The sequence below is a fragment of the Porites lutea genome, chromosome 10 (genome assembly GCF_958299795.1).
Source record: "Porites lutea chromosome 10, jaPorLute2.1, whole genome shotgun sequence".
Taxonomy (NCBI): Eukaryota; Metazoa; Cnidaria; class Anthozoa; order Scleractinia; family Poritidae; genus Porites; species Porites lutea.
In genome coordinates, this window is record NC_133210.1 from 7,533,787 (window position 1) to 7,559,082 (window position 25,296).

Here is a 25,296-nt window from a genome sequence, read left to right on the forward strand (position 1 = left end):
CACCTGTTTATATAACAGTCAAACCTTTAAACGGACACCCTTGACAAGAAAAAAAAGGGGGGGTCTGGAAATAAAGCTGGTCTATTACGGAAATGGCTGTGTGCGTTTGACGAAGTTCTGGATTAACTGTAGTTTCTTAATGTTACGTTTACTGGTATTCGACCAGATAGAAGAGCAGTAATAAAGTTTGCTGAAAATAAGGGAACTTAATAACAGGAGAAGTAATGCGCTTTTATCTATTAAATGTTAATTCTTTTTATTTGTATAAGTTTTTGCAGGCAGGTGGAGACTGTTTTACTAATATGGTCATTATAAGTAAGGGACTGGTCAATATAGATGCCAAGATCTTTAGCAACACTGACAGGTACGATGGTTTTACCAAAAATGCAAAGCATTGTTTTCTTTTATGATCGATCGTTTTCCTTTTTTTTTTTTTTTTTTCAATTTTTAGGAAAAAAACAATTCTGTAATATTTCACGTTAATTTATATTTTTTCTGTGGCTGTGCCAATTTGAAAAACAATGAAAAGTCCGCCTGCTAAATTTGAGAGTTTCGGGCTTTGTATTCTCGGCAATTTTCTTGCCACTCTTTAAGAAAAAATGCCTCTGTGTTAGAAAAGTAAATTGCAAGCCGTTTTCAGTAGATATTTGCATTTTAAAAGGTGAAGCGGAATATATATGCAAATGTTGGTAAAGCTATAGCTCAGACGTGTGTTTTCATCTTTTATCAGGTCTCGCACAAAAAATTTAGATGTGTAACTCGCGTAAAGAGTAAGACGCGTAATCAAAAATTTATGTTTCTATGTTATTTAACTTGTGTTTCAAGGAAAATAAAGAGCTACGTCCATACAGATCGCACAAAGGTCTAAACATTTGCTAAAACTTCAACCTCATTAAATTTTGGAACCTGAACATGGCCAAGATTCGAATATTCGCGACCTCCCGCCGAGTTACCCTGGAAGAGGGTGACTAACTAAACAAAAATATAATCTACTCGACCGGATATGCGACTTCCTTAAATTGTATTCTGTCGCTAGGTATAAACCATTCGGATCCATTCGGAACTGCCCGGATGGAATTTCCCCCTGAGCTATTTACTTAACTCCTACGACATTTTGTTCACTTCCCTGAAGGTTTTCTTTTCTTTTCTTTCTTTCTTTTTTTCTTTTTTTCATTATGACATATTGTGTTACCAACGTATGACATTGTAATATAGTGCCAACTGACAGCTTTTCTCTTACGAGTATTTGACAAGGAGAAACTGACTTTAAAACACTAATATTCTTCACCAATATTTCACATGAAACCTACAAAGTAGGTGTCATATATCTTTAGACTTGTGTCGTGGCGCGTTAACCTTTTTCTCTACTTTAAGCTATCCATGGAGATGAGACTGAAAAGATACCCTTACCTGGAGAAAAGCTTTCACCATACCATGTTAGTTTTAAATGCATTTCTAGCCATTTCAGAGGGCTTAGTCTCAGACAACCAAAGCTCCCCCCACCCCCAGAGACCTTCCCCTTCGGCCTCATTTGGTCCGTCTCCTCATTAGATCACACCATCCCGTAAAAAAAACTGGCAACGGGCATGACTTTTAATTAAATAGGCGGTGACACTAAACTTTTTCACTTCTGAATTGCAAGCCCGGAAATAAAAGAATGGCATTTTTATAGGCAATCATACGACTTCGAGTTCAATTTGGAATTTATTTGCACGAGTGTGTTTTTCAAAAAGTATCAAAAGTGCATGAGCTAGCCATTTTTCTACTCGCAAACTTCAAGGTATGCAACCGCAGATTTCTACACCTGATTGGTTATCAACCAATCAAAGTGCTCCATTCTCTGAGATATTTGTATTTTGTTTCCCTCTTTTTGCATTATCAGTTTCCTCGTTTTTGTACTCTCTCAGCCGATCAGATTCGTGTATATTGTTAGAAAGTAAATTGTGGGTACGGAGTGTCCTTTTTTATAGATTCGAACTGACGGATGTTATGAGAACATTGCTTAATCACTGTTCTCATTATGTTCCCAGTTCTGATAAAAGAACAGCAGGCTCCAAATCTTCAAGGTAATGAGACTAGCATGTGAAATTAGTAAGAAATTTTAAACAGTAGTCGTTCGCGTTCTGATAGAATCGTTGATGTAGCTTCCTAGTTTAAATGGTTAACTGCAGTTTGAAGTCATTTTCTATGAGAAAAGTAGTGTTGTTTTGTACCCTTGAAATTCCCCCCTTAGTAACCCCCTGGTTGCTCAAGCGTTGCAAACAAAAAGTTAACATTAATCACTGAAACGATTTCAGCGAAAGCTAAGACCTTTTCTTATACAAAGGACTGATAAACAGGAAAGGTGTCCAACGCTGGCATGAGGGATCTAGTTACTGTATATTACGTCCTCCTTTTTGAATAACTGTTTTTTTTTTTTCGTTTCCTAAAATGAACCGTTCAGTACTGTAAAGCATGCAGTCAGTTATTTATCAGTGGAACGGACAAGAGTTTGTTGTTTTTCAAAACGTTGCAACGAGAGGAGCAAGCAAATTAAAGTTCTTTAAAATAGGGAATGAATCGTTTCTTGCCATTGTAAATGTGGATAATGTCGGACAGGAAACTGTAGACTTAGTTATTTACAAGTGAAGGAACAACTCGTTTGATAAGTTTTCGGAGATACCCCCATCCCTTGGAAAGTTTGGAGGGGCCGCGTCCATTAAGAATAAAACGTTTATTAGCCTTCGCGGGTACTCTGCTGGAGGTGAGGAAGTGGTTAGGGACGGGGTTCTCCAGACTACAAACCATACAAACGTATGAAGCTAGAGATGTGAAGTCGTTTCAAATGAATGGTCAAATATTCCTTGCAATTGCAAACTAAATTGGTGATGGAAGGAAACCCAACATTTTTACGCGAAATGGAAATGAGTTTGTCTCATTCCTGTCACTTTTTACTTTTGGAGCCATTGCCTGGCATCCATTTGTGATGTATGGTGAAACCTTCCTGGGTTTAGCCGATGCTTATGGAAAGTCAATTGTGTATCAGGCCATTGGATCAAGGTTCGTGAAGTATCAAGAAATTTCAACTCAGTGGAACTCATGGTATAACCGCATTTGTGCACGGAGGTCACACCTACCTTGTTCTAGTAGTTAAGAAAAGTTCAATATTAACAGCACAGTATACCAAATTCACTATTTTACCTAAGAAACTTTTATAGAGCAAAGAATAAACCATGTAACATGATATGTCAACGTTAAGTCTGTACTAACTGATCACTAAATAAATGTATAAAATAACAAAAGAAAAAGTTGAATTTCAAGGGTTTTTTATGACACATTTTGGTCAGTACCAGCCATAACTGATACAAGATAAAACGTAAGAGATCAAGAAACGAAAGACAGCCTGCGAATACAGCCGTCTCTCCTCGCTACTCGCCACCAGGGACGTTTTGCGGGGAGCTGAGAGACGTCTGCGATTCGACCCCAAAAATTCCGTACTAATGACGTACATTTGTCCGGATTTTGGTCAACGAGTGCTGATTTGCCGACGTAGTATTGTTATTCTTTTAGCTATTGTTTACAAATGACATACCAAAGACAAAAGATCACAAAGATCAAATGAAAACGCCATGAACCTTGTAAAAAACATTTGTATTCTTTTCTACAAGAAGCATTCGAGCTTTGCTACGGCTTGTTCGGAGAAGACCTCAGAACTTAACGATAATAGACGAGAAGAACAAGAGAACAATATGACCAATATACTTCTTGAGCAAAGAAACTGGAAAAGTTTTAAACTGAATTTCCACATACAGTCTTTTATGTCAAGTCCTCTTTAACAAGAAGCATATCAGTGCTAGCTTTTATTTCGTGTAAGAGATCGTTTTGCACACCAATATAGCCGCCGTGACGTCATTTCAAAACGATCTATAGAATTGAATGGAATCCAATTTAATCTGTAATCACACAAGTGATCAAGAAAATCGGACGACCGCGTAGCGCGAGTTCGATTTGTTTATCCACGAGTATGATCACAGACCGAACTGGACGACACGAAGTCTTATCGTGATATTTAAAGCTTCCAATTTTTTTAAAAATTCCGAGTTTTTTCGCCAGAAGTGAAAAAACAAAATCAAGTGTGTGCGCATGACGGCGCGCACTTTCCAATAGCTCGTTTTCACGTGACGTCACGGCAGCCATATTTGTGTACAAAACAATGAATCGGCGGCCATGTTTGCGTACAAAAAACATCGTGTGGGAATTGAACTCTTCTCACATGTTAAAGCTTTCTTTTATTCCAAGCAATTTGCAGAGTTGCTGACCACGTGACTGAAAACGATCTATAGGGACCTTACCATACGACAACGGCGACGTCCATGAAAATGTCACTGAAAAATAGACTCCGTATCCTTTCAAACCATTTCGCGATTTTCCGACGTCGTCCTGTTACTTAAAAGAAGGGGATTTAGACTGGAACTGAAGAGAGGGGGCAGCGCCCGAGTTCAGACAGAGATGGTAGAATTTATCGCCTTGCCGTTCTCGTCCTCAAAAAAACTTAAAATTTGGTCATTTCACGTCGTAGTTGTGCAGAGACGGCAAAGAATTGTACAAAAAAGTGTGGCAAGGATGTATCGAATACTTTGTTATTGTAACTATCTTTTAATATTCTTTTCTCAAAATAACGAGCTTCTTATCGCTGAAAACGCTTCGGTGCTGAGCAACTTGTTTACTTCAATTTATTCGAAAAAGCACCTAAATAAAATAGCACTTTATGCCAAAAATATTAGGTATGGAGCAAACGCGCCGAGGAAGAAATTTAAATATCCACCCTAATGTAAACGTTAAAAAAATAATAAGTGCTTATTCAATTGAAAAGTCTCGAATGTTTCTTTTTACAACGTTTGTATTTCGTACAATATAAATTGTTTGTTCCTCCCGGCTTTTCTTACTATTATTAATTATTATTAAAGCTATATACATCGTCGTAACTTATATTTCCATCATTTTTACTCTCTATTTTGGCCTGTCACTGGAGAGCTGCCGTGCGGTTCTTTTTAGCTTTTTTAAGTTCTCGTGGACATTTTCACTTTGCGGATCCAGCTTCAGAGCCTTTCTGTAGTATATACCGGCTTGTTCGTGTTTCCCCCATCTGTGATATAACACTCCTGTCAAGTAAACAAAAACGATAGCGTTATATCTTGGAATTAATTTGAGACTGCGTTTAGGAACAGATGCAAGTAACTTAAAAGCAACAATAGATAATCCGAACGGTACAACTAGCTTTTTCATTACTATTAGTTATTACTGCAAACTACTTGAGAAGCATAATAAAATTTGTCCAGTAAAGAACATGCTCAGTAGCGTTTACTTCAATTTTCACACTTTATAATCGACCTTAAGGTGCGATCAAGCCTCCTTTTTTTCGGGGAAGCGCGAAATTGGGCGGACAGGTAAAAAAGTAAAAGAAAAAAGGTCCACCTTATCGCAGGTTAAATCGACCTATACAGCATAATAAACAGTACAACAGGAAAATAATGCTCAGAAACTTCATCTGAATGGTCAGACTTTAGGATTTGACTCACAGATTTAGAAGTTAGTATTATCTTGAACAACCTACTAAAGAGCACCACAGCAAAGAACTGCTCACTAGCTTTTGTCTGTATGGTCACATTGTAGGATTTCATCCCCAGTTAGAACCACGTTTACAGCAAAATAACCAGAAAGAGTAACAACTCGAGGAATTCTTACCAAGATTTCCATAAATTTTCGCAGAATTAGGTTTTAGCTTCAAAGCTATTAGGAAGTGTTTCTCAGCCTCCTACAAAAGAACAAATATTTATTCAACTTTACTTTAATTTCCCTCATTAAAGATTCGTACAGTATGCGAAGAAATGCAGGCTAAAAGGATGAGCGAACTTGAATACGCTTTGGGTTTCGCGTTCCTAACTTTAGCCTGCGCCACAGACGAAACTTAACTCTAGACTGTTCACAGTCCCCTATTTTCCCTAAGATTGTCGAGATCGAGCGCTTTGCGTTACGGGCTGCCATCTTGCATGAGTGTCAAAACTACTTAGGGGGCGGGGCTGGTTTGGGAGGAAGAGCTATAATCCCTGACGCCCGCCCCCTCGGTACATTTGCAAATCAAGATGGCCGCCATTAATTGTAAGACGCACTATATCTCGACGATCTCACGGAAAAATAGGGGACTGTGAACAGTCTAACTTAGCTCTAGCTAAGTCTGGTTACTAACTGGGGTTAGATCACATCTGCGACGCAGGCTATACTGACTAAATGCAATTTAATATTCCTTGACATGTTGAAAAAAAGAGAATCAGTTCCTTGGAGAGTTTTATGGGGAGAACATTGAGAAATAGACATGTGTCCATCATTCATCGTGTGCAGCAGTCAATAATCAGCGATCTAACCAGATGCCAACCTATGGTCTCCACCCTCCCCTCTCTTTCCTTTTTCTCTCTCCACTCCACCCTACCCGGGAGCGTGTTCACAGCCTATGCTATACATAAATTCATTAAGCACGAGAGGCGTTGCGTTTGAACTGATCCCTCTCCCCGCAGAGGCAACTTTATTGAGGAGGGGGTGGGGGGAGGGGGGGGAGAAAGCGCGCGGGGACGATTTCCCGCCAATTTTCTTCTCCCATTATACCCTGTCCTGTTTATTTTATTCTTGAAATACCAGTGGAAGCCTCTACGGGGAACACAGAACCAGACCTAAAATCCCCTTCACCGGCGTCTTTGTCTGATCGTAGTGTAATTCTGTAACGAATCACGTACCACAAACTCATCTTTCTGTCCGAGCATGTTAGCAAGGTTGAAATGAACTGACGGCTCGTTAGGAATGTGGCTTTTAGCTTCTCTGATCACTGTTATCGCCGCATCTCTGTTACCTAGAAAGAGAAACCAGCCGGGCGTTACCTTAAAAATGAACTCGTCTGTCAAGAGACGTCACTTCGCACCAATTTTTTTTTAGTACACCTAGCTGTGAGCGACCAACTAAAACGCCAGGATTGTGTGGTTGTCTAAGTGAGGTGGAGGTTTGCGAGAGTTTTGTTACTGGGGATACGCCAGTGAAGGGACTGACTCATTTGAAGATCTAAGTAGAGGTAGGAGGAGAGTAATTAACTGAAAATACCCTACTATGCAAGAAACGTTTTTCAAGACTGTAGTTTAACCCTTGCAAGTTTTCCCACACCTTACAATAATTTCACTGTTTTCTTTAAGGGTTAAGAGGGTAATTAATCCGGGGTACCCAACGTTAATTTTCGGAAAATGTCTGTTCGGAAGTCGATTTGAGATCTAGAATTTTCGGAACATTTTTTGTAAAATTTCTTTGCTTGCCTGCCTCTCCTAGGATTTTCGAACATCTAAAAAATGGTATAATTGCCCATTTTTAACGGATTTTTACCCTAAAAAGGTCGCCTAGAACTTTCGGGAGCCTTTTTTCCACCTGAAATTTTCGCAAAGGTAAGTTTTGATCCCTATAATTTTCAAATCACTAGACTTTCAGCTAGCAAATGCGAACAGATGGAAAATTTTAAAGGATAAAAATATGCCTATGTCTACTGTTTAAATACTAAAATACGTTCAACAATGCTATGTTTAAGTGGTTTTGAACTATATTCTCGTTGGGTGCCCCTAATTAATGGGTCCAAAATTTACGTGAGTTGCTCGGAACAGTCATCATCTGAATAAAAAACCTGAGGCCGACGTTGCACTCATTTTATTCCGCCTCCCACACCTCTCTCTCTCTCTCTCTCTCTCTCTCTCTCTCTCTCTCTCTCTCTCTCTCTCTCTCTCTCTCTCTCTCTCTCTCTCTCTCTCCACCAGTCCTACGTTTAGTTTTACGGGTATTTCAGTTCCTACACGGAGAGGACAGAAGTCAAACAACGATCGGAAGTCATAAATGGGAATCGAACTCAGGGCTTCTAGCATAGAAGGCCTGGTACTAACAAACATGAACTAAGCTGAATCCTTGCTCCTACGCTCGATAAACGTTTGCTTGAGTCTTCTTCACTTTCCTAAAAAAGTGAGTTCTTTTCTCCCTTCCCTTATACAAATCGCAAACAAATTTCCACGGTCGGCACTCAAGTGAAACCACTATCAGCAAGCGAATGGTTTCACTGCAAATTTTTGAACGTCTTCGCACCATTTCTATGATCGATAAGAGTATGGACCATTGAAATTTATTGTCGATTTGCCTTGTACAATAACATTAAGAGTCTTTCACGTGCACTCGTTAAATAATTCTCCACAAACTGCACGCAAGAGAAAGAGAAAAACAAATTGCGCCACCGTTACGTAATCAGTCCATCAGGTCGGACCATTGGAAAAGTTATTGGGGGCGGGGGGGGGGGGGGGGGGGGTTGGTGAAGCATCATAAAAATATATTTGTGCAAGGGAAAATCTTATGAAAAAAATTCATGCAGGCCGAGTACCCCCAAAAAATATTCCCGCACTGGCCTAAAAAAATTCAAGCTAAGGGAAATGTTCACGAAAAAAAGTTGATGTGGCTCGAAAATTCCCCATCCACTCTCCCCAACCCCGTCCGTTATCGACGGTTAGCGACCATAGCTCTCCACCAATCATCACAAAAAATCGCTCAGTTACCGTAAAATCCTTCCTCCCCAACCGTTAAAAGCCCCCTTGCAGACATTTACCTGACTTTTCTAAGAGCAGAGCATGATTCATCCAGGCACCCACATGATCGTTTTTTAAATTGATGGCTGTTTTAAATGCGGCAATGGCTTTTACAGTTTTGTCTTGATCGATGTACTGGAGGAGAAGATTTTAAGGTCAGTATAAATACGCATGAAAAAGCAATGAATGGGAAACTATCCAGGGTTCACGTAAAAGGATCATTGTATCTGCACTGCTTGCACTATGCATTTTGAACGTTTAAAAACTATTGACCTTTTTTTCTTACCAGATTTCCAAGGTTGAAAAAAGCGTCTGGATATCTTGGTCTGTATTTTATAGCGTTGCTGTAGCATTTTTCGGCTTCCTAAGAAACAAATTTTGTAGGATCAGAGAGTTCGAAGTTGTGCGAAAGAAATAATCGTGCAGAGAGAATCAAAGGAAAGAAATAGGAAAAACTGGCACAAGACGAGGCACAAGTTCGATTTGAGTATACCCTTAATTCTCTCTCTGCTAGATTGGCTCACCACCACCTGCGCGCCTAGCCGCTCTCCGGTTGTTAAACAGAAAAACAAAGCTCGCTGGAAGGTCAAATCGTAATCAATAATTTGTGGAAACATGAACAAAGCTATAAAACTCACATCTTCTTTATGCAATGCTGCCTTTACGGTGCCTAAGTTCATCCAGCCCGCCGCAAAGTTATTCCTATACACAAGAATGGCTGCGTTAATAAGTTATCTCACACACCACTTTTTTTCTTGGCTTTCTCCCACCAGCTCTTTTTTCGATTACGAAATATTGAGTATTGTTGCATAATTTCCCCATATTTTCCCCTTCCCGCCCTCTAGAACTCACACTTCCCACTCTTTCCTCTCCCGCCTCTCGTACCCCTTCCGCCCCCTAATTCTCCCAACCCCTGTCCTCCCCCGTTAGTACAAATGTTAAGGTCACTAATGCTTTTACAACTTCAAATGACTTCAAATTAGAGAGAAAAACGCTTAAGTAAAATATCGCAAAAAGACTAACCTTATTCCTACAGCTTTTTCTAGCAGTGCTTCAGCTTCTAGGTATCTTCCATCATCCTTAAAAAAAAAGCATTTTTTTTTTTTACACTAAAATTTTAAAACTAACCCATTTTAAATCTACTAATAAATTACAACTTCAGACAGTCTTGCAAAACCAAAAAATAAATTCAAGAAATAGCTTCCTTCTCCTAAATGCAACGCGAGTAAACCGTGATTATTATGGAGCGCTCTACAAAGTTCCAAAAGTCCTGAACTTTTTTCAGGCTTCTTACGCAATTGCATAAATTGCGTTCACAGCTGCGAGGATCACTCTTCATTTGATTTCATTTTCGCAGTTGTTGTATGATTTATTTCATATACATCTATCACATTCATCTCTTGAACACACAATTGACCAGCTCCAGTTGGTTAGAACATCGCACCAGTATCGCAAGGTCACGGGTTCAAATACCGTTGAAGTCCTGACAAAACTTTTTAAAAAAAGACAACCTCGCGAGTTGTACCCAGTTTCTTGGTTAAGTCGATCGCCTTCGAAAATTTGTAGCTTTTCGGGTTTTAGATGAGTTTCCCATCCGTTTATTCTCATTTCATTTTGGTCGAATAGGAAGGAGCCAAAATTCCAAAACCTAGAGAATCCATTCTTTTTGCAGGGTTTGTATCCCAAAAAAATCATTCTGTAGTCACCTCCAACGATTGACTTGATCTGCTATGCAAAAATCCGCTATGGGGTCTTTTTAGCGATAATTACAATGACAAATATGAGCTTGGTGTGATCTTGTTTCTCGTCAGAGGATCATTTTTGAAAGGACTCTTTATTAAAATGTTCACTGGCACAAAATCTAGGTACGCATATTTTGGAGTATCCACATGTTTACTGCCTCTCCGTTATTGAAAGTCTCATGTGCGTCAAAAATAAAATACATGTAACATGCTGTGCAAGGATATCATACCTTGATAAGGTTTCCCAAATTGTTTAAAGCTTGATCGTATGTTGGGTTTAACCTGCCATTTAAGGGAATTAAAATCAGTTGATGTGTTGATATCATTCTAGTCTTTTTTTTTTTCAGACATGCACTGTTGAAGGTAGTGATTAATTGTCGTAGAACCTGTATACTTTAGAACAACAAAAATTTACTAGAAATACGCGAATAGCATAACCTCGCACAGCAAGGGGGAAAATTAAGGGAAGAAAGCCATTAAGGTAGAGAAAATATATGAAAAAATGCAAACAAAAAGAAAGGAAAAGAAAAACGAGCTCTTCCAAGAATCAATCACAGTACATCCTGTGTATTGGGACAATTCTATACGGTACGTGAGGATATATCCAATCTGAAATAAATATTTCTTTAAAACATTACCCGTGGAACTTCTGCAGGCAAGGGCCGTTCCCGAAACCTTGTCATGCTTGGATAAAACTGCAGGCTATTTTTTTATAGTTAAAACCACTCAAAGGAAACTTCATTTAAGTACAGGGAAGAATTATCATCGTCAATTAACAAGAAATAAACCAGTACAATGAGCAGGGTTTGAGCTAGGATTTGATAACTGGGGGACAATTTGTCCCCTTGGCTAAAATTTTGGGGGACATTTTCATTTTTAGGGGGACAGTAATTTGTACACCCTTCCTTCTTAGCAGGGCTTCTGATAGGTCTCGGACGAAAAAGTCAAATTTCGCGGGATTTTTAGGGACAAATTCGCGGAAAAATCGGCCGATTTCGCGGGAGTTTTCGGGGCAAACTTCACCGAAAAGTAATCGGTAAAAAACGGCCGATTTTGTGGTTATTTTCAAGGCAAATTTCGCTAGAAATCGATCGGTTTTGCGCTGATCAGACCAGCCTTTTTAACGTTTTTCTAACAGAGGTCATCATTTGCTCTTTCAACAATAATACGCTCCAGAAATGAACCAATGGCAAAGCCTTTAACATGATGGCTAGTGCCCAGTTTTTCGCAACCTAATCTGTTTGCACGTTTCAGTGACGAAGTTCCAAGATAAATTTGCAAGTTTACGGCAAGTAAATAGCCCCTATAGCTGAAATAAGTTTCAAATATGTTGTACAGACATGTATTTGATAAGATTTCTACCAAATTTCGCGGTATTTTTCGTGTTTGTGAATTTCACGGCTCCGCGACCGCGCGAAAAATCAGAAGCCCTGTCTTAGATTTCCGACAAAAATAGCAGTAGAGCGTGACTGAAATGTAACTTTGAAATGAACTTTAAAGGTGCGATAAAATATACTTTCCACGTTCTGTTTCAGCTTCCAACTTGTGTACCGAAATAAATCTCTTCGTGTGTGCCTCCTTTCGAGTTTTTTCCCTAAATTTTGAAGGGGACAAATTGTCCCCTTGGCCGTTTTTTAAAGGGACAATTCCAATTGCAGTGCGGGATTGGCGCAATGGCACGGCCTGGCTCAAACCCTGAATGAGTGTTTATCAATTGTACAAGGTACCTGATTGCTTCTCTATAAAACTTCTCAGCAATCACTGCATGTCCTTTTTCAGCTCTCACCTTGCCAATGTTGTAGTGAACCTGTTGAAGGGACAAAAATGATCATAAATATACTAACGTCCAAAAGAGCTACAGCGAAATTCTCTCATACGCAACAAAGTCAAAATGCCTGGAATAGGTGGTTACAGGGAACAGGGGCTAGTTCACGCTATTTGCTATTCTTTAAAAAAAAAAGCTAATAAACGTTTTTCGCATCAACTGAATTCCAAAATAAACTAGGTCCCGTTTTGTTGTTTAAGACTATATTAAGGCATCAAAGCTGCTTCCTGTCGTCTGTTTTCAAGTTCTAATGACATGCCCGCGAGAACCACCAAAACAAATTACTACGGTTTGTGCCTCGTCATAATTTTAAAGGAGCATTTTGTGTATGGGAAAGGGAACTAGGTAATTTTTTTTTTTTTTTTTTGGCGGGGGGGGGGGGGGGGGGCACTTTATAGGGGCAAAACTGCAATCATGAAAGGACTAACAAGAAGATATATGATTAAAGAAATAAAATAAAAATAATTAATTATAATCACAAGAATAATTAAAAAACAATTGCTGATCCCCAAAAGGGCAAATGCAAATGGGACCCTAGACCCATGCAAGACACTGCCCTGTTGTTACTTACAATTACAATTTCAATTACAATGCTGATGAATAGCTTATTTTACCCTTGAAAAAAAATTAATTCAAAGCCTAGATGTATGTTAACAAAAAAAGTGAATAAAAAATACAAGAAAGTGGATGTGGTAGGCACAGTCACTTCGACCTGTGACTTAAGCACAGAATTGTCCTTCCGTCCTGACAAAACAGGGTCCAACAGTATCCACCTGACATAGCCCCTTTTTCTGGAGGAGGTCACTTCCTAGAGTTTTCCACCTTGACTGGCAAGACTGATTACTAACAGTATTTTGCATAAATGGTCCCTTATGGGAGGTCTTGCTAGCTGCAATCATGACTGTGAGAACATCCCTTCAGCTATTTCATTTACCTTGGCATTGAGTGGACAAACAGTGAGTCCAGAAGTGAATAAAGTGTCTTCATCAACCCATTCTGCGGATCTCTGAAAAAAGGAAGAAGGCAATATAAAAACAGCCACAACTCCAAGAACGTTTTCAGGCGAACACCAGAGGAACAAATCAATGTGTCTGTATTATGGAGAAGCTCATATTTTTTAAGCTTTCTACAGGGTTCTCTTTAAGTGCTGGCAACTGGCTAAAAAACCGACTAGGTTTGAGCCACGTACTTTTTGGGAAAAAGGGTAAAGCAAGGCCGAATGCAAGCCTGAAATTAACTACAGAACTTGATTGCTAAGCCACCTACATTTAAATCCCAGCTGTATACTTTAAAACTTAGTAATAATAATAATAATAATAATCTTTATTTCTTAAGATAAAATCACATATCCTAAGTTACAATATAAACTCAAAAAACTATTTACATATCATATCTAAAAATTATTCTGTTACTAAAAACGTTCTTAAACCTGTCAGTGTAGATTCTAGGGACAGAGACTGACGTATTTCTAAGATTGTACCTCATGTTCTTTTCCTTAGGTAAAAACTGGAAGAACGGGCATTCGGGGTCATTCGATCTTTTTTTGTAGAGTGTCTTGTCCACGTTCTCTAGCAAATCCCTGATATTTACATTCTTGGACATAAACTTTCTTTTCATACACCGGTCTAAAAAATTCTGTATTACAGAAAGGTCGGAATCTGAGGCACCATAAACAGGCAAAGCGTAAGAAAAATTTGGTAAAACTATTGCGTTAAAAAGGTGATCTACTTCCTCCTGGGACATTCCTTCCTTACGTAAAGATCCTAATACGAATAATGACTTGTTCGCCTTAATTACCTTCGCACGCACATGACTACTGTATTTACAATTTTGTTGGAAAGTAACACCTAATATGGATAACTCTGCGCACTGCGGTATGTTACTAACTAGCGCGATGTCCTGACTGAAACCTTTCTTACGGAAAATAATCTCCTTGCATTTTGTTGGATTGCATGTCATGCGATTGCGGCTGGACCAGCTAAGAAACTGATCCACCAAGTCGGTGCGACACTGGCCGTTTCCCCAAAAAGGGACGATAATTGTAGAATCATCAGCATATTTAAACAAGGCTGGGCGACCTTCTAGATTGATCTCCAAGTCATTAATAAACACGTTAAAAAGATATGGCCCACTGACACTACCTTGTGTCGTACCCCTATTGACCTCACGCCACTGTCCCTCAAAACCGTTATAAACTACTCGCTGCTGGCGAGTAGTGAGAACCCTGAGCTCAGTATCTTTTGACAGGGGGTGCCTGTATCATAGTAGTATCAGAGGGGGAAAAGGTATGACCAAGACTTTAAGTTCATGAAATCTGAGGCAAGAACTGGCCCCCACGAAGATTTCTTAGGAATTTGCCACAAGTCCCTTGCCTAACCTGGAAACGTCTGCATAGGAAGCAAGTCAAAGCAAATTACGTAATAACTTTTGGTACAGAATATAACATGGTGATATAGATGGTAAAAACATGGATGAAAGGGAGACTGCAATGCAATTACACCCTCACTCTTTGATTGTCTAACCACATCAGGCTTAATTCCAGGCACCCCTTTGATATGATTATCTGAGGCTCTACGAGCAGACGGGTCATTTTTCTTACCTGTACTGTTCGAGCCATGTACAAAGCTATCAGTGCACCAACAGTTAATCCTAAAACCTATAGGTGCAGGGCAGCAGAAAATATCAAATAATTAATTCTTGTCGGGGTGTTACACAGGGCGCAGAGGTGTTATTTGTCTCTTTATTATATCCTACAGTGTAGCTGCTGTTATTCGTCCACAGTCATTACCTTTAGTGGTTTTCCGGAGCATTGGATAATATTTAACCAGGTTTGTAAGATGATCGCATGACGGTTTGCTTGATTCCACAGTATGGCTGTGTTTTCACTAGAACAATTTTAACTAGATAAAGCCGGAAAAGTCCGGAAATACTGTGAAAACACCTCGTCTTGGTTTTAGCTAGTTAAAAATGCGAGCTGTTTTCACAAGCAAAAACAAGGGATTTTCTCGCCTTTACTAGCGGAAATTCACGCAGAGTATACTACCTCGCGAGATGGTATAACTTGTCCTGATAAACGCAATAACCAATCGGGCCGCGCGTAGTGACAGACGCCTGCCAAATAATCTGGTAATATTATTTTCCAGACTATTGCCTCTTGGTTGAACTTGAGAAATTCAACATGGCAGACAATTCTAACGGTCATTTCTTTCGATTTACAATCCCACCGACCCCATTGGATTCTCTATTTCTTCGGCCAGGTCCTTAAACCAGAATTGTGGTCTTGGATAAACCCACATAGTCTTGCGCTTATCCCAGTTATGGCACTGAATGTTGTTTCGTTGTTGGATTGACAGAATTAAAAGATTTCGTCGCATCTTCCTAATTTGTAAGGACATAAGCCTCATAAGCCATCTGTTGCAGACGAATTTAACCAGTTCTTCGTATCTGTTGGTCAGAGCACTGTTGACAAAATTACGTCCCTGGCTAATGAATGCAACTTAACACTTAATCAGAATTATTTCGTGCCGAGACAATACGCTTCCTCTGACCAGTTCACACTTAGTACCGTTGATTATAAACAAGTAGAGCGTATAATAGCAGCGATGCCTTCAAACAAGGCCCCCGGGATAGATAAAATTCCGATCCGTGTCATCAAAGACTGTCTTAATCCAATTGTTCACCCAATAACGTCTATCGTTAATGCATCCTTTCAAAACTGTGTTTTTCCATCAAAATGGAAAACAGCCGAGGTTACACCCATCCTAAAGGAGGGCGACCATGAACAGGCAAACAACAATAGACCCATCTCACTTCTACCAGTTTTATCGAAGGTTTGCGAAAGGGTAGTACATAATCAACTCACCTCGTATCTGCAATCAAATGACACCCTATCAAAGAGTCAAAGCGGTAACAAGAGATGGCACTCTTGTGAAACATCTGTCATTGAAACAACAGACACAATTCTTAACGCCATCGATAAAAAGAAGTTAACGGCAGTTGTACTATTAGATATGAGCAAAGCCTTTGATAGTGTCAATCATGACACGTTAATTTTAAAATTGCAAGATGTCGGAATTTCCAGTGACACTCTCCAATGGTTTCGTAGTTACCTAAGCAACAGGTCACAAGTAGTACGAATCTATTCAACACTATCTGAGCCTTTGTCTGTGACCAGTGGCGTTCCTCAAGGAAGCATCTTGGGCCCACTTCTTTTTAGCATATATACGAACGATCTTCCATTGATCCCACAGAAATGCAGCACCCAGAGTTATGTAGATGATACGAAACTCATTACTTCCTTCGAGCTTAAAGCCAACCTGGATGCAATCGCTGATTTGGAAGACGACCTGTTTAAAATAGGGGAATGGTGTTCCAGCAATCAATTGTTACTAAACCCTGGCAAAACCAAGTTGATGATATTTGGCAGCAGGCAGATGCGTGCAAAATTCCAATTTCGTTACCTTTCCTTTATGGGTAAGGACATTGTCCCTACAGACACCGCCAAAGACCTTGGTGTGACTTTGGATTCTAATTTAACTTACGATGAACATATAATTAAAACCGCTTCCTCGTGCATGTCCCGCCTTGGCCAGATAAACCGTGTCAAGCATGTCTTCGACAAACGTACACTTTTGATGATTATTAATTCCTTAGTTTTTAGCAGGTTATTTTATTGCTCCAATGTTTGGTCAAATACCTCAAAATGTAATGTCAACAAGTTACAGGCAGTGCAGAACTTCGCATGCCGCATTGTTAGCGGCGCGCGTAAATTTGACCATGTTACACCAATTCGCAAGGAGCTAATTTGGCTTTCAGTTCCCAGTCAGCTTTATTACCGGAACGCTACAATGGCTTTTAAATGTATGACCGGTCAAGCCCCTGAATACCTTACATCAAAATTCACAAAGCGAGCAGAGGTTAGCCGACGTAGCACCAGAAATTCACAGCTTTTACAAATTCCCTTTTTTAGAACAGCTGCCGGTCAGAGAACATTTTTCTATAGAACTGTGAACTTATGGAACTCCCTAGACAATTCCTTTAAACTGTGTAACTCGATTGATGTTTTTAAAACTCGTTTACGTACTAAATTACTTAAAGAATTGTAATTTTATATATATTTTAAAACATTTCTTAATTGTAAATAGGATCATGTATTGTCTTTGAAAAGCCCCTTGGGAAAGTCAATAAAGTATGTATGTATGTATGTATGTATTTGCTGAAAAAAACTCCTTCTCCTTCGCAAAAATACAGCGAAAATAATCACAAGAGAAGTCATTACATTCAAGCACTTCGTCCCCTTTCATTTTTTATTATGGCGCGCTTTTGCAATTTGAATCCTCTGAGAGTTAGTGGCTTAGATTGCCGGTTAAATTTCACAGTGAAAACAGTTGTCACGTTTAACTAATAAAAGTCGGTTTGTAAAGAAATCTTAGAAAGAATGTTCAGCTAGTTAATCGCCCTAGTGAAAACACAGCCTATAAAGTCCAAGGGAATGTGCGGTTAATCAACTGTAAAATTTAACTACAATCAACAACCAAGGTCATGCCCAAATAACTCCTCTGTACCCTGTGCGTGTTACACATGTATATTGCTATACACTGCTTATGCTGGTGAAGTTTTCGGCTCCCTACTGTGTACCCAGCGTACCCTTCAACCCTTTAAGCCCCAATATCCACATACAAATTCTCCACACTGATATTCATACATTTACTTAGAGATACGTTGAGAGAGTTAAATATTTAAGATCAAAGCATTTTCTCTTTGGTGATCATTTAATTAATTCTCATAATCATTTCTCTTGACAAATTATGTATGGATATCGTTAGGGGAAAATTATTGATGTTGGTCACCATCTGGACTTAAAGGGTTAATCCATGTACTAGTACGCAATGTGATGGTGCCTGGACCCTGCATACCAGTGTCAGGGTTGTCATGGTTACAAGGTACACTCAGCTGCAGTTCTTGGCTCCACCAGCCTCTTAGGTACTTCCCCTCCTTAAGCTCCTCTTTTGGTCAGTTAAATTCAAAGGATAAATACACCCATAATCTGCCTAATGGAGTGTTTCCCCTGTAGAAAAAGAATCGTTTCCTCCAACAAGGTCAAGCTACATTGCTAAAAAGAGCATGACACCTAAATAACATACATGTACATGTAAGCAGTCTTAATTTCAAGCCAGCATGTTACACGTCTTTGAAGAGTGACAAGTGAATATATACTGGTATACATCATTCTGCTCACCTTTTTTCCAAAGTATTTCTTGCTTAGTGCGGCAAATCCAAGAACAGTGATCAGACAAGAGCCAATACTGGAGAGATACAGCACCCTTTCAGCTACAACAAAACCAACTGTGAAGAAGATATTTGATGCTGGAAGGAATGGAACAACAAGGATAGCAAGTCCCATGGTTAGAGTCCTGAAAAAAAGAAGATTATCTCTCTTGTCAAACACAACATTCAATGAACTGCAAATGCAATGTAACAGATGCACATGCGTTATCAAGCACAGAAAATTGATGCTTGCATGATTGTATTATTTAAAGTTGGTATGATCATGTTTGTAGAATTTAGACTAATTTATTTTTCCATTTCTCCCACACAGACATTCTTAGGACTGCATCACACATTGACAGTTTTGCCCCATGACTGTTGGGGAGGACTGCATTACGAGCCAAAAGAATATCTGCTTGGGAGGCCTATTAATAATGATTCCAACACATAGACAATTATCACTGGAAAAAAAGGAAGAGCCACAGGACCAAAGTACTGTTAAGTAAGTGCATGTGAATCTTAACAACCTACAAGTTGAACAGTTAAGTAAAAAACAAGATGTTGATATATGTTGGTCCAGGAATTAATTCACTTTGCATTCACATCAGAAAATTGACTGGCTCAGCTTAATTAAGGCATTCTCCCTCCCTTGGTGTTTGTGCCAGATAAACTTGAAAGTGATACAAATGTGCTGGTGGCCTACAACTACATGGTCTGCTATTACATTTCTAATCAGAACATAAAGTTAATAAAGTTATGGAGATGGGACGGACTCATTTCAAAATTAAAGTATTCTGTGAATAGCCCCTAAAAGATCCTTACCGTTGTATTTGCAAATTCCTCCCACATAAACAGTACGCAAGTAGCAGGAGAAGCACAGTCCACAGGGCAACAATGCAGAGTATACGTGGATCACTATATGTGTTGATTATTGGCACACAACCCATTGACCAATCAAAAAACTTACTTATGGTTGAATAAATTTTAATCGTTACATATCGATATTTTAGATTTTTATGGTGGAAGTGTATATATTCTTATTGTTTCTCTTACTGTAAATAGGTTTGTAGTTTTTTTCATGCTTTTATTACTTTTCTGATTGAAGATCAGAGAGACGACGATATATAATTTACGTTTTTGTCGTCTCAAATTGTTTGTTTATGGTTCGTTGATTCCCATGTTAATTTCCTGGGTCCTTAAGAAGAGCACTAAACACTCAACAAATTTATCGCAGCAATCTCTTAAAAAACAACAACAACAACAACAAGCTCGAGCTGCTTGTTTACATTCAGCTTGTCACGTGCACATGCTTATCACGCAATGCACAATTTACCGGTTTCCATTATTTGCCCATATAAAAAAATATGTTGCATCTAAGCTTTTCGATGAAATTGACATTTTCAGCCAGAAAATGTCAGTAAAACGTCGTCGCAAAATCGACCGAATTAGTTGATATTATTGGATTTGCTTGGAATAATGCATGGGCTATGAACACACGTTTTGTACTTGAATGGGAATGAGATTCGTGTATTTTTGTAGAAAACATTGCTTAATTATTTAATTTAAAAGTATATAAAGTAATGTTAATTATTCAATTAAAAAACTAATGACAAAATATACATAAATGATTTCGTGTTATCTCCTAAAACTCTCTAAAATTCCCTAAAAAACTTAAAAATATTTTAACCGCTGATAACTTGAAGTGTAGATGACTCTGATGAAAAACTGCCGATTTGTTGTGCTCAGTGGACAGTACTCTAGACACTGCTGTAGCATATGAGTGGACTGAGCCCTCTCTTGGTTGGTAGGAATTCAAAAAAATAAAAACGTTGAGAAAAGTTTTTATTTTTTTACATTCCTACCAACCAAGATAAATCTCTATCCAGTGGATAATGCAATTAGTTCATACCTATCCGCTGGATAGTGATTTATCCGGTGGATAGCGCTATTTAACGTTTGAACAACTGGGGCCTGACGAAAAACAAAAAAAAATTCACGCGACACTGGACAAGGCGATGACGTGACGTGGCACCGCACTGGTCATTTACCCCTCCAAAGGAATAAAGTGCCATCAAAAAATTACCCTGAAACAGATCGCTTTCTAGAATTTCCAACACACCTGATGAAAAACGAACACTATATTTTTCTCTAGTCTATCCATACCTTTTTTACTGCAACTTAGTTTGGGCCTCTACTTACAGAACTAACCTTATTCGTCTTGAGATTTTACAGAAACGAGTGATCAGAACTATAGCTAAAACCACTTTCGAGGCACATACTGATCCAATCTTTCAAAATCTTGGTATCTTAAAATTTCATGATATATACTTACTACAACTAGGCTTATTCATGTACTCCTATCAAAACCATACTCTACCTTTAAAATTTCATTGTAAATTTACCTTACAAAGTCAGATTCATTCGTATAATACAAGAAACTCGTCTACATTTCGTCTGCCTTTCTGTCGCACTCGAACCATCAATTTGCATAATATGGCGGACGGACACGTTTTTCTAGCTCCGAACGCTGATCGCTTTTTCTCCAGGCCGCGGCTTGTTAGGACCAGTTCCTTGCCTGATTTGAGTAAGGTATACACTGACTCAACTCTGGTAGTCGCTAATCGGATCAGTAACCAGAATATGTCTACTTCTGTGCCCGATTATGGTTCGCTTTCTTCGCCCTGTGAATTGAGTGAAATGGCTGCTATCAAGAATGCATTAAATGGACGGTCCATCAACTCCCTGAAGGTGGAAGATCTAAGGGACGAACTTGAGAAAAGAAAGCTTTCCAAATCTGGCAGGAAAACTGAGCTGGTTAAAAGACTCAAGGAATCGATTTTGACAGGATTAGGTGAAATTCAAATAACCCGCCAGAATGTCAACCAACCGTCACCTCGGCCTTCGGCTGTTATAAACCTGGACGACACTAGCAGCAGCCCAGAACAACAGAGTCACACATGCGATGGCTATAAATCCCTTAAAGTTCTTTACGACCGCTTGGAAAATGAGGTAAACAAGCTCAAAGACTCGTATGGATCTCTATTAACAGACAGTAGGAAAATACAGTCAACCTGCAAATCGTGTCAAGATCAACAACGGATTCAGGAAGAAAATCGCGCTCTGCGAGAGCAACTTCAGCTACTGAAGGGAAATCTAGATAAAACAAAAGAGGAGCGAGATTCCCTACAGATGGTAGTATCATTGCTAAGCAAGGAGCTATACTTTCCCCCTGACAGCAATGAAGCTTTTAAAGAGTCGCCTTCGGTTGATCCTAAGGTGTCGGATACAAAGGGGTCGGATACAAAGGCGGACACAAAGCAAAACAAAGGATCATCTAAATCTCTATCTTCCAAAACAACGAAGAATCGCCAAAGCAAATCGAGCAAGAAAAAGCCGCCAAACAAGAGTTCTCGGAACAGCTCTAATACTCTTAACCACAACCAAGAAGGGCCCTCGCCGACCACCGTCATTATCGGCGATTCTATTATCAGAAACATACAAGGGTGGCAATTAGGGAAAGAGGTTGGCCACCGAGTTGTTGTAAAGTCCTTCGCGGGAGCTACAACAAGTGATATGTCACATTATGTGAAACCAACACTGGACAAGAAGCCTGACCAGATCATTTTACATGCTGGTACTAACGACATTGGAAAACTATCCCCTAGCGAAATCGCCGATAACATCGTTGACCTAGCGAGGGAAATTGAAAGCTCCACTGATGCCCAAGTAATAATATCAGAGCTGGTCACAAGATCGGACCTCTCAGCTAGCGGCGATGTTGATGCTGTCAATAAAAGGCTTCGAAAATTCTGCAATCAGCGTCAGTGGCACTTCACACGCCACGATGACATTCACTCTACGGACCTAAATAGAGGAGGACTTCATCTTGGTGAGACAGGTATTGCCAAAATGTATAGCAACTTCGCGAATAAATTAGATGAATGTAATTGACCTATTCGCCGTTCGTTTAATTCAGAGCGTAATCGCGACCTTGGAAATCTAATCGTTTCTCATGAACTTCTCCCGTCTAAACGAGGCTTTAAATTAGCCTCGCTAAATATTAATAGTCTATCTGCACACATTGACGAACTAAGAATTTTGCTTTCCGACAGACCTATCGATATCTTAGCCATAAACGAATCTAAATTGGATGACACAATAAGCGATAATGAAATTCATATTTCTGGCTATGAATCTATTCGTAGCGATCGCTCTACCAACGGTAGGTCTGGAGGGGGTGTTTGTTTTTTTATTCGTTCCGAAATCAATTATTCTGTTCGCTCTGACCTAATATGTGAACACTTAGAAAGTCTGACTGTCGAAATCAAGAAACCCAGATCAAGGCCTTTTGCCGTTATGACCTGGTATAGACCCCCTGATTCTTCTATTGATCTTTTTAAACCATTTGAAGAACTTATTGGAAAACTAGACTCTGAAAATATCGAATATTACGTCTTAGGAGATCTGAATTGTAATATGGCCGCGCCTAAGTTTGACAACAGTACAAATATCTTATCTAATATTGCTGAAATTTACGGCCTTGATCAGTTAATAACCGAATATACTAGAATTACCGACAAATCATCTACTCTAATTGATCTAATTTTTACAAATACTCCAGATAGGGTCGTCTGTTCAGGGGTCTCACATATAGGCATCAGCGACCACAGTTTAGTTTACGCCTTTCGTAAAGTTTCTATAGAATCGACAACGTATAAGCATACTACCCTGAGATATAGGAAATTTAAGAATTTTAACTCTGATCACTTTCGCAACGATATATGTCAACAAGATTGGAGTAACATCGAAAATTATTCTGATCCTAATTTAATGTGAGCTGCATGGAAACAACTATTCCTGGAATGCGTAAACAAGCATGCCCCACTTCATGTAAAACGGGCTCGCGCCTCAAAGTCACCTTGGATCACACCTTACTTAAAGAAACGAATGCATGACAGAGATATTCTTAAATTGAAAGCAATTCGCGTTCTAAGGATGCTAATGTCTGGCTACAATTTAAAAAATGTCGCAACCTAGTTAATAACGAAATTAAAAAAGCAAAAGAGCTCTATTATAAAAGGGCATTAGATGAAAACGAAGGCAATTCGCGCCAGACCTGGAAGATTGTGAATGAGCTCACGTCAAGAAAAACTAATAATTGTTGCATAAAAGAAATCAAAAGCAACGGTAACTCTATTTACGGCCCTCCTGAGCTGGCCGATGCCTTCAACGATCACTTTTCTTCTATTGGACCCAAGCTTGCTAGCCAGATTTATTCTAATAATGGTCCATCACACCTACATTACCTTGAGGGAACAGACAAACGTTTTGAGTTAAAATGTACTGATCCTTCTAGAGTGTTCTCGCTTTTGTCTAAGCTTTGTAAATCGAAAGCCACAGGCCTAGATATGATATCTGCGCGACTTCTTAGGGAATGCGCCGATCTGATTGCTGATCCTATGTGTTCTATTTTTAATCAGTCCATCAGATCAGGTATTTTCCCTCAGGAATGGAAATGCGCAAAAGTTATTCCACTTTTCAAAGAGGGAAATCACTCCGACTTAAACAATTATCGCCCAATTTCTATCGTCCCTATAGTAGCTAAGGTGTTTGAGCGTATCATTTACGACCAGGTTTACGGTTATCTTACTGAAAACAATTTGATTTCCAGCCAACAATCTGGTTTTCGTTCGCTCCACTCAACTGTTACTGCCTTGTTGGAGGCCACTAACGATTGGGCCTTCAACATTGATAAAGGCAGTGTAAATGCAGTAGTTTTCCTCGACCTAAAAAAAGCTTTCGATACCGTTGACCATACAATTCTTCTGTCTAAATTATTCGAATATGGTATCCGCGGTAACGCTTATGAATGGTTTGGGTCATACCTAGATAATCGCAATCAACAATGTTTCGTAAATGGTTCGCTCTCAAATAGTCAAATTCTCACTTGTGGCATTCCGCAAGGAACAATTCTAGGACCTTTGCTTTTTATTTTATACATAAATGATCTTCCTAATTGCCTGTCTAATTCAGTTGCACGTATGTATGCCGACGATACTCACCTGACCTTTGCCAGTAACAACATAGAAACGATCAATGATGTTATGAACCACGACCTATCCAATGTTAATACATGGCTCACTGCAAACAAATTGACTCTCAATTCATCTAAAACTGAGTTCATGTTAATTGGATCGCGGCAAAGGTTAGGTACTTACGATACTTCCCCTAAACTAATCATAGGTGGTGACATAATTAAACAAGCTTACTCGGTTAAATCTCTGGGTGTGCATATAGACGAAAACCTTTCATGGAATATGCACATTGAAAAAATAGCCAAGAAAATCGCATCGGGCATTGGAGTAATTAAACGTTGTAGGCCTTCTGTTAATCGAACCACATTGGAGTCCGTTTTCAATGCCTTAGTTCAACCGTACTTTAATTACTGCTGCGAGGTCTGGGGGCATTGTAACAAAAGTCTTTCGAATAAGCTCCAAAAGTTGCAAAACCGGGCTGCCCTATTCTAACCTTCTCCAGTTATGACACAAGCGCTGATCCTCTTCTTGAGCAACTCAACTGGAAACGGTTGGATACTCAGCGACAAATACAAGTGGCCACCATGGTCTATAAATCTATACATGGTCTTGCGCCCGACTATCTTGGTTCTCTTTTCACTAAATATAATCCACCTTATAATTTAAGGAACTCTGAAAACAAACTAGCTGTTCCATTGCCCCGCACCAATTTCTTGAAAAATAGCTTTAGCTATAATGGTGCGGTTATCTGGAACAGCTTGTCCCCTGAATTGCGGCAAGCAAAATCACTTAATTCT

At 39.3% G+C, this 25,296-nt stretch overlaps 3 protein-coding genes across 3 annotated transcripts in view; all 3 read right to left on the bottom strand.

Moving 5' to 3' along the window:
• Positions 1–18,601, bottom strand: part of LOC140949438 (protein O-mannosyl-transferase TMTC4-like) — a 222,456-nt gene extending 203,855 nt beyond the window's left edge. Inside the window, exons 1-3 of the mRNA XM_073398599.1 lie at positions 18,436–18,601; positions 14,797–14,853; positions 13,132–13,203 (exon numbers count right to left, since the gene is read on the bottom strand). Coding sequence (XP_073254700.1) covers positions 13,132–13,203; positions 14,797–14,853; positions 18,436–18,600 — 294 coding nt within the window. The 5' untranslated portion in view covers position 18,601. The remainder of the gene's footprint in view (positions 1–13,131; positions 13,204–14,796; positions 14,854–18,435) is intronic.
• LOC140950688 (uncharacterized) lies at positions 4,990–13,096 on the bottom strand. The gene is made up of 10 exons (XM_073399933.1): positions 13,046–13,096; positions 12,100–12,179; positions 10,603–10,654; positions 9,654–9,709; positions 9,269–9,332; positions 8,917–8,994; positions 8,651–8,765; positions 6,768–6,880; positions 5,725–5,794; positions 4,990–5,141 (listed from the first exon to the last, which is right to left on the bottom strand). The coding sequence occupies exons 1-10, from the start codon at positions 13,094–13,096 to the stop codon at positions 4,990–4,992; spliced, it is 831 nt and encodes a 276-aa protein (XP_073256034.1).
• LOC140949865 (uncharacterized) lies at positions 13,518–14,254 on the bottom strand. The gene has a single exon (XM_073399008.1). The coding sequence runs from the start codon at positions 14,154–14,156 to the stop codon at positions 13,578–13,580; it is 579 nt and encodes a 192-aa protein (XP_073255109.1). The 5' UTR covers positions 14,157–14,254; the 3' UTR covers positions 13,518–13,577.
• Positions 18,602–25,296: the final 6,695 nt, after the last annotated feature.

What these genes read in the sequence shown, in the direction of transcription:
- LOC140950688 (XM_073399933.1), bottom strand. Translation starts at nt 13,096, where the DNA reads ATGATTGCAGCTAGCAAGACCTCCCATAAGGGACCATTTATGCAAAAT. An exon ending in ATTTGGGAAACCTTATCAAG is followed by an intron (nt 9,710 to 10,602) that starts GTATGATATCCT and finishes TTTTTTTTTAAG; the next exon opens with GATGATGGAAGATACCTAGA. An exon ending in GAAAATTTATGGAAATCTTG is followed by an intron (nt 5,142 to 5,724) that starts GTAAGAATTCCT and finishes TTTACTTGACAG; the next exon opens with GAGTGTTATATCACAGATGG.
- LOC140949865 (XM_073399008.1), bottom strand. Translation starts at nt 14,156, where the DNA reads ATGACATGCAATCCAACAAAATGCAAGGAGATTATTTTCCGTAAGAAA.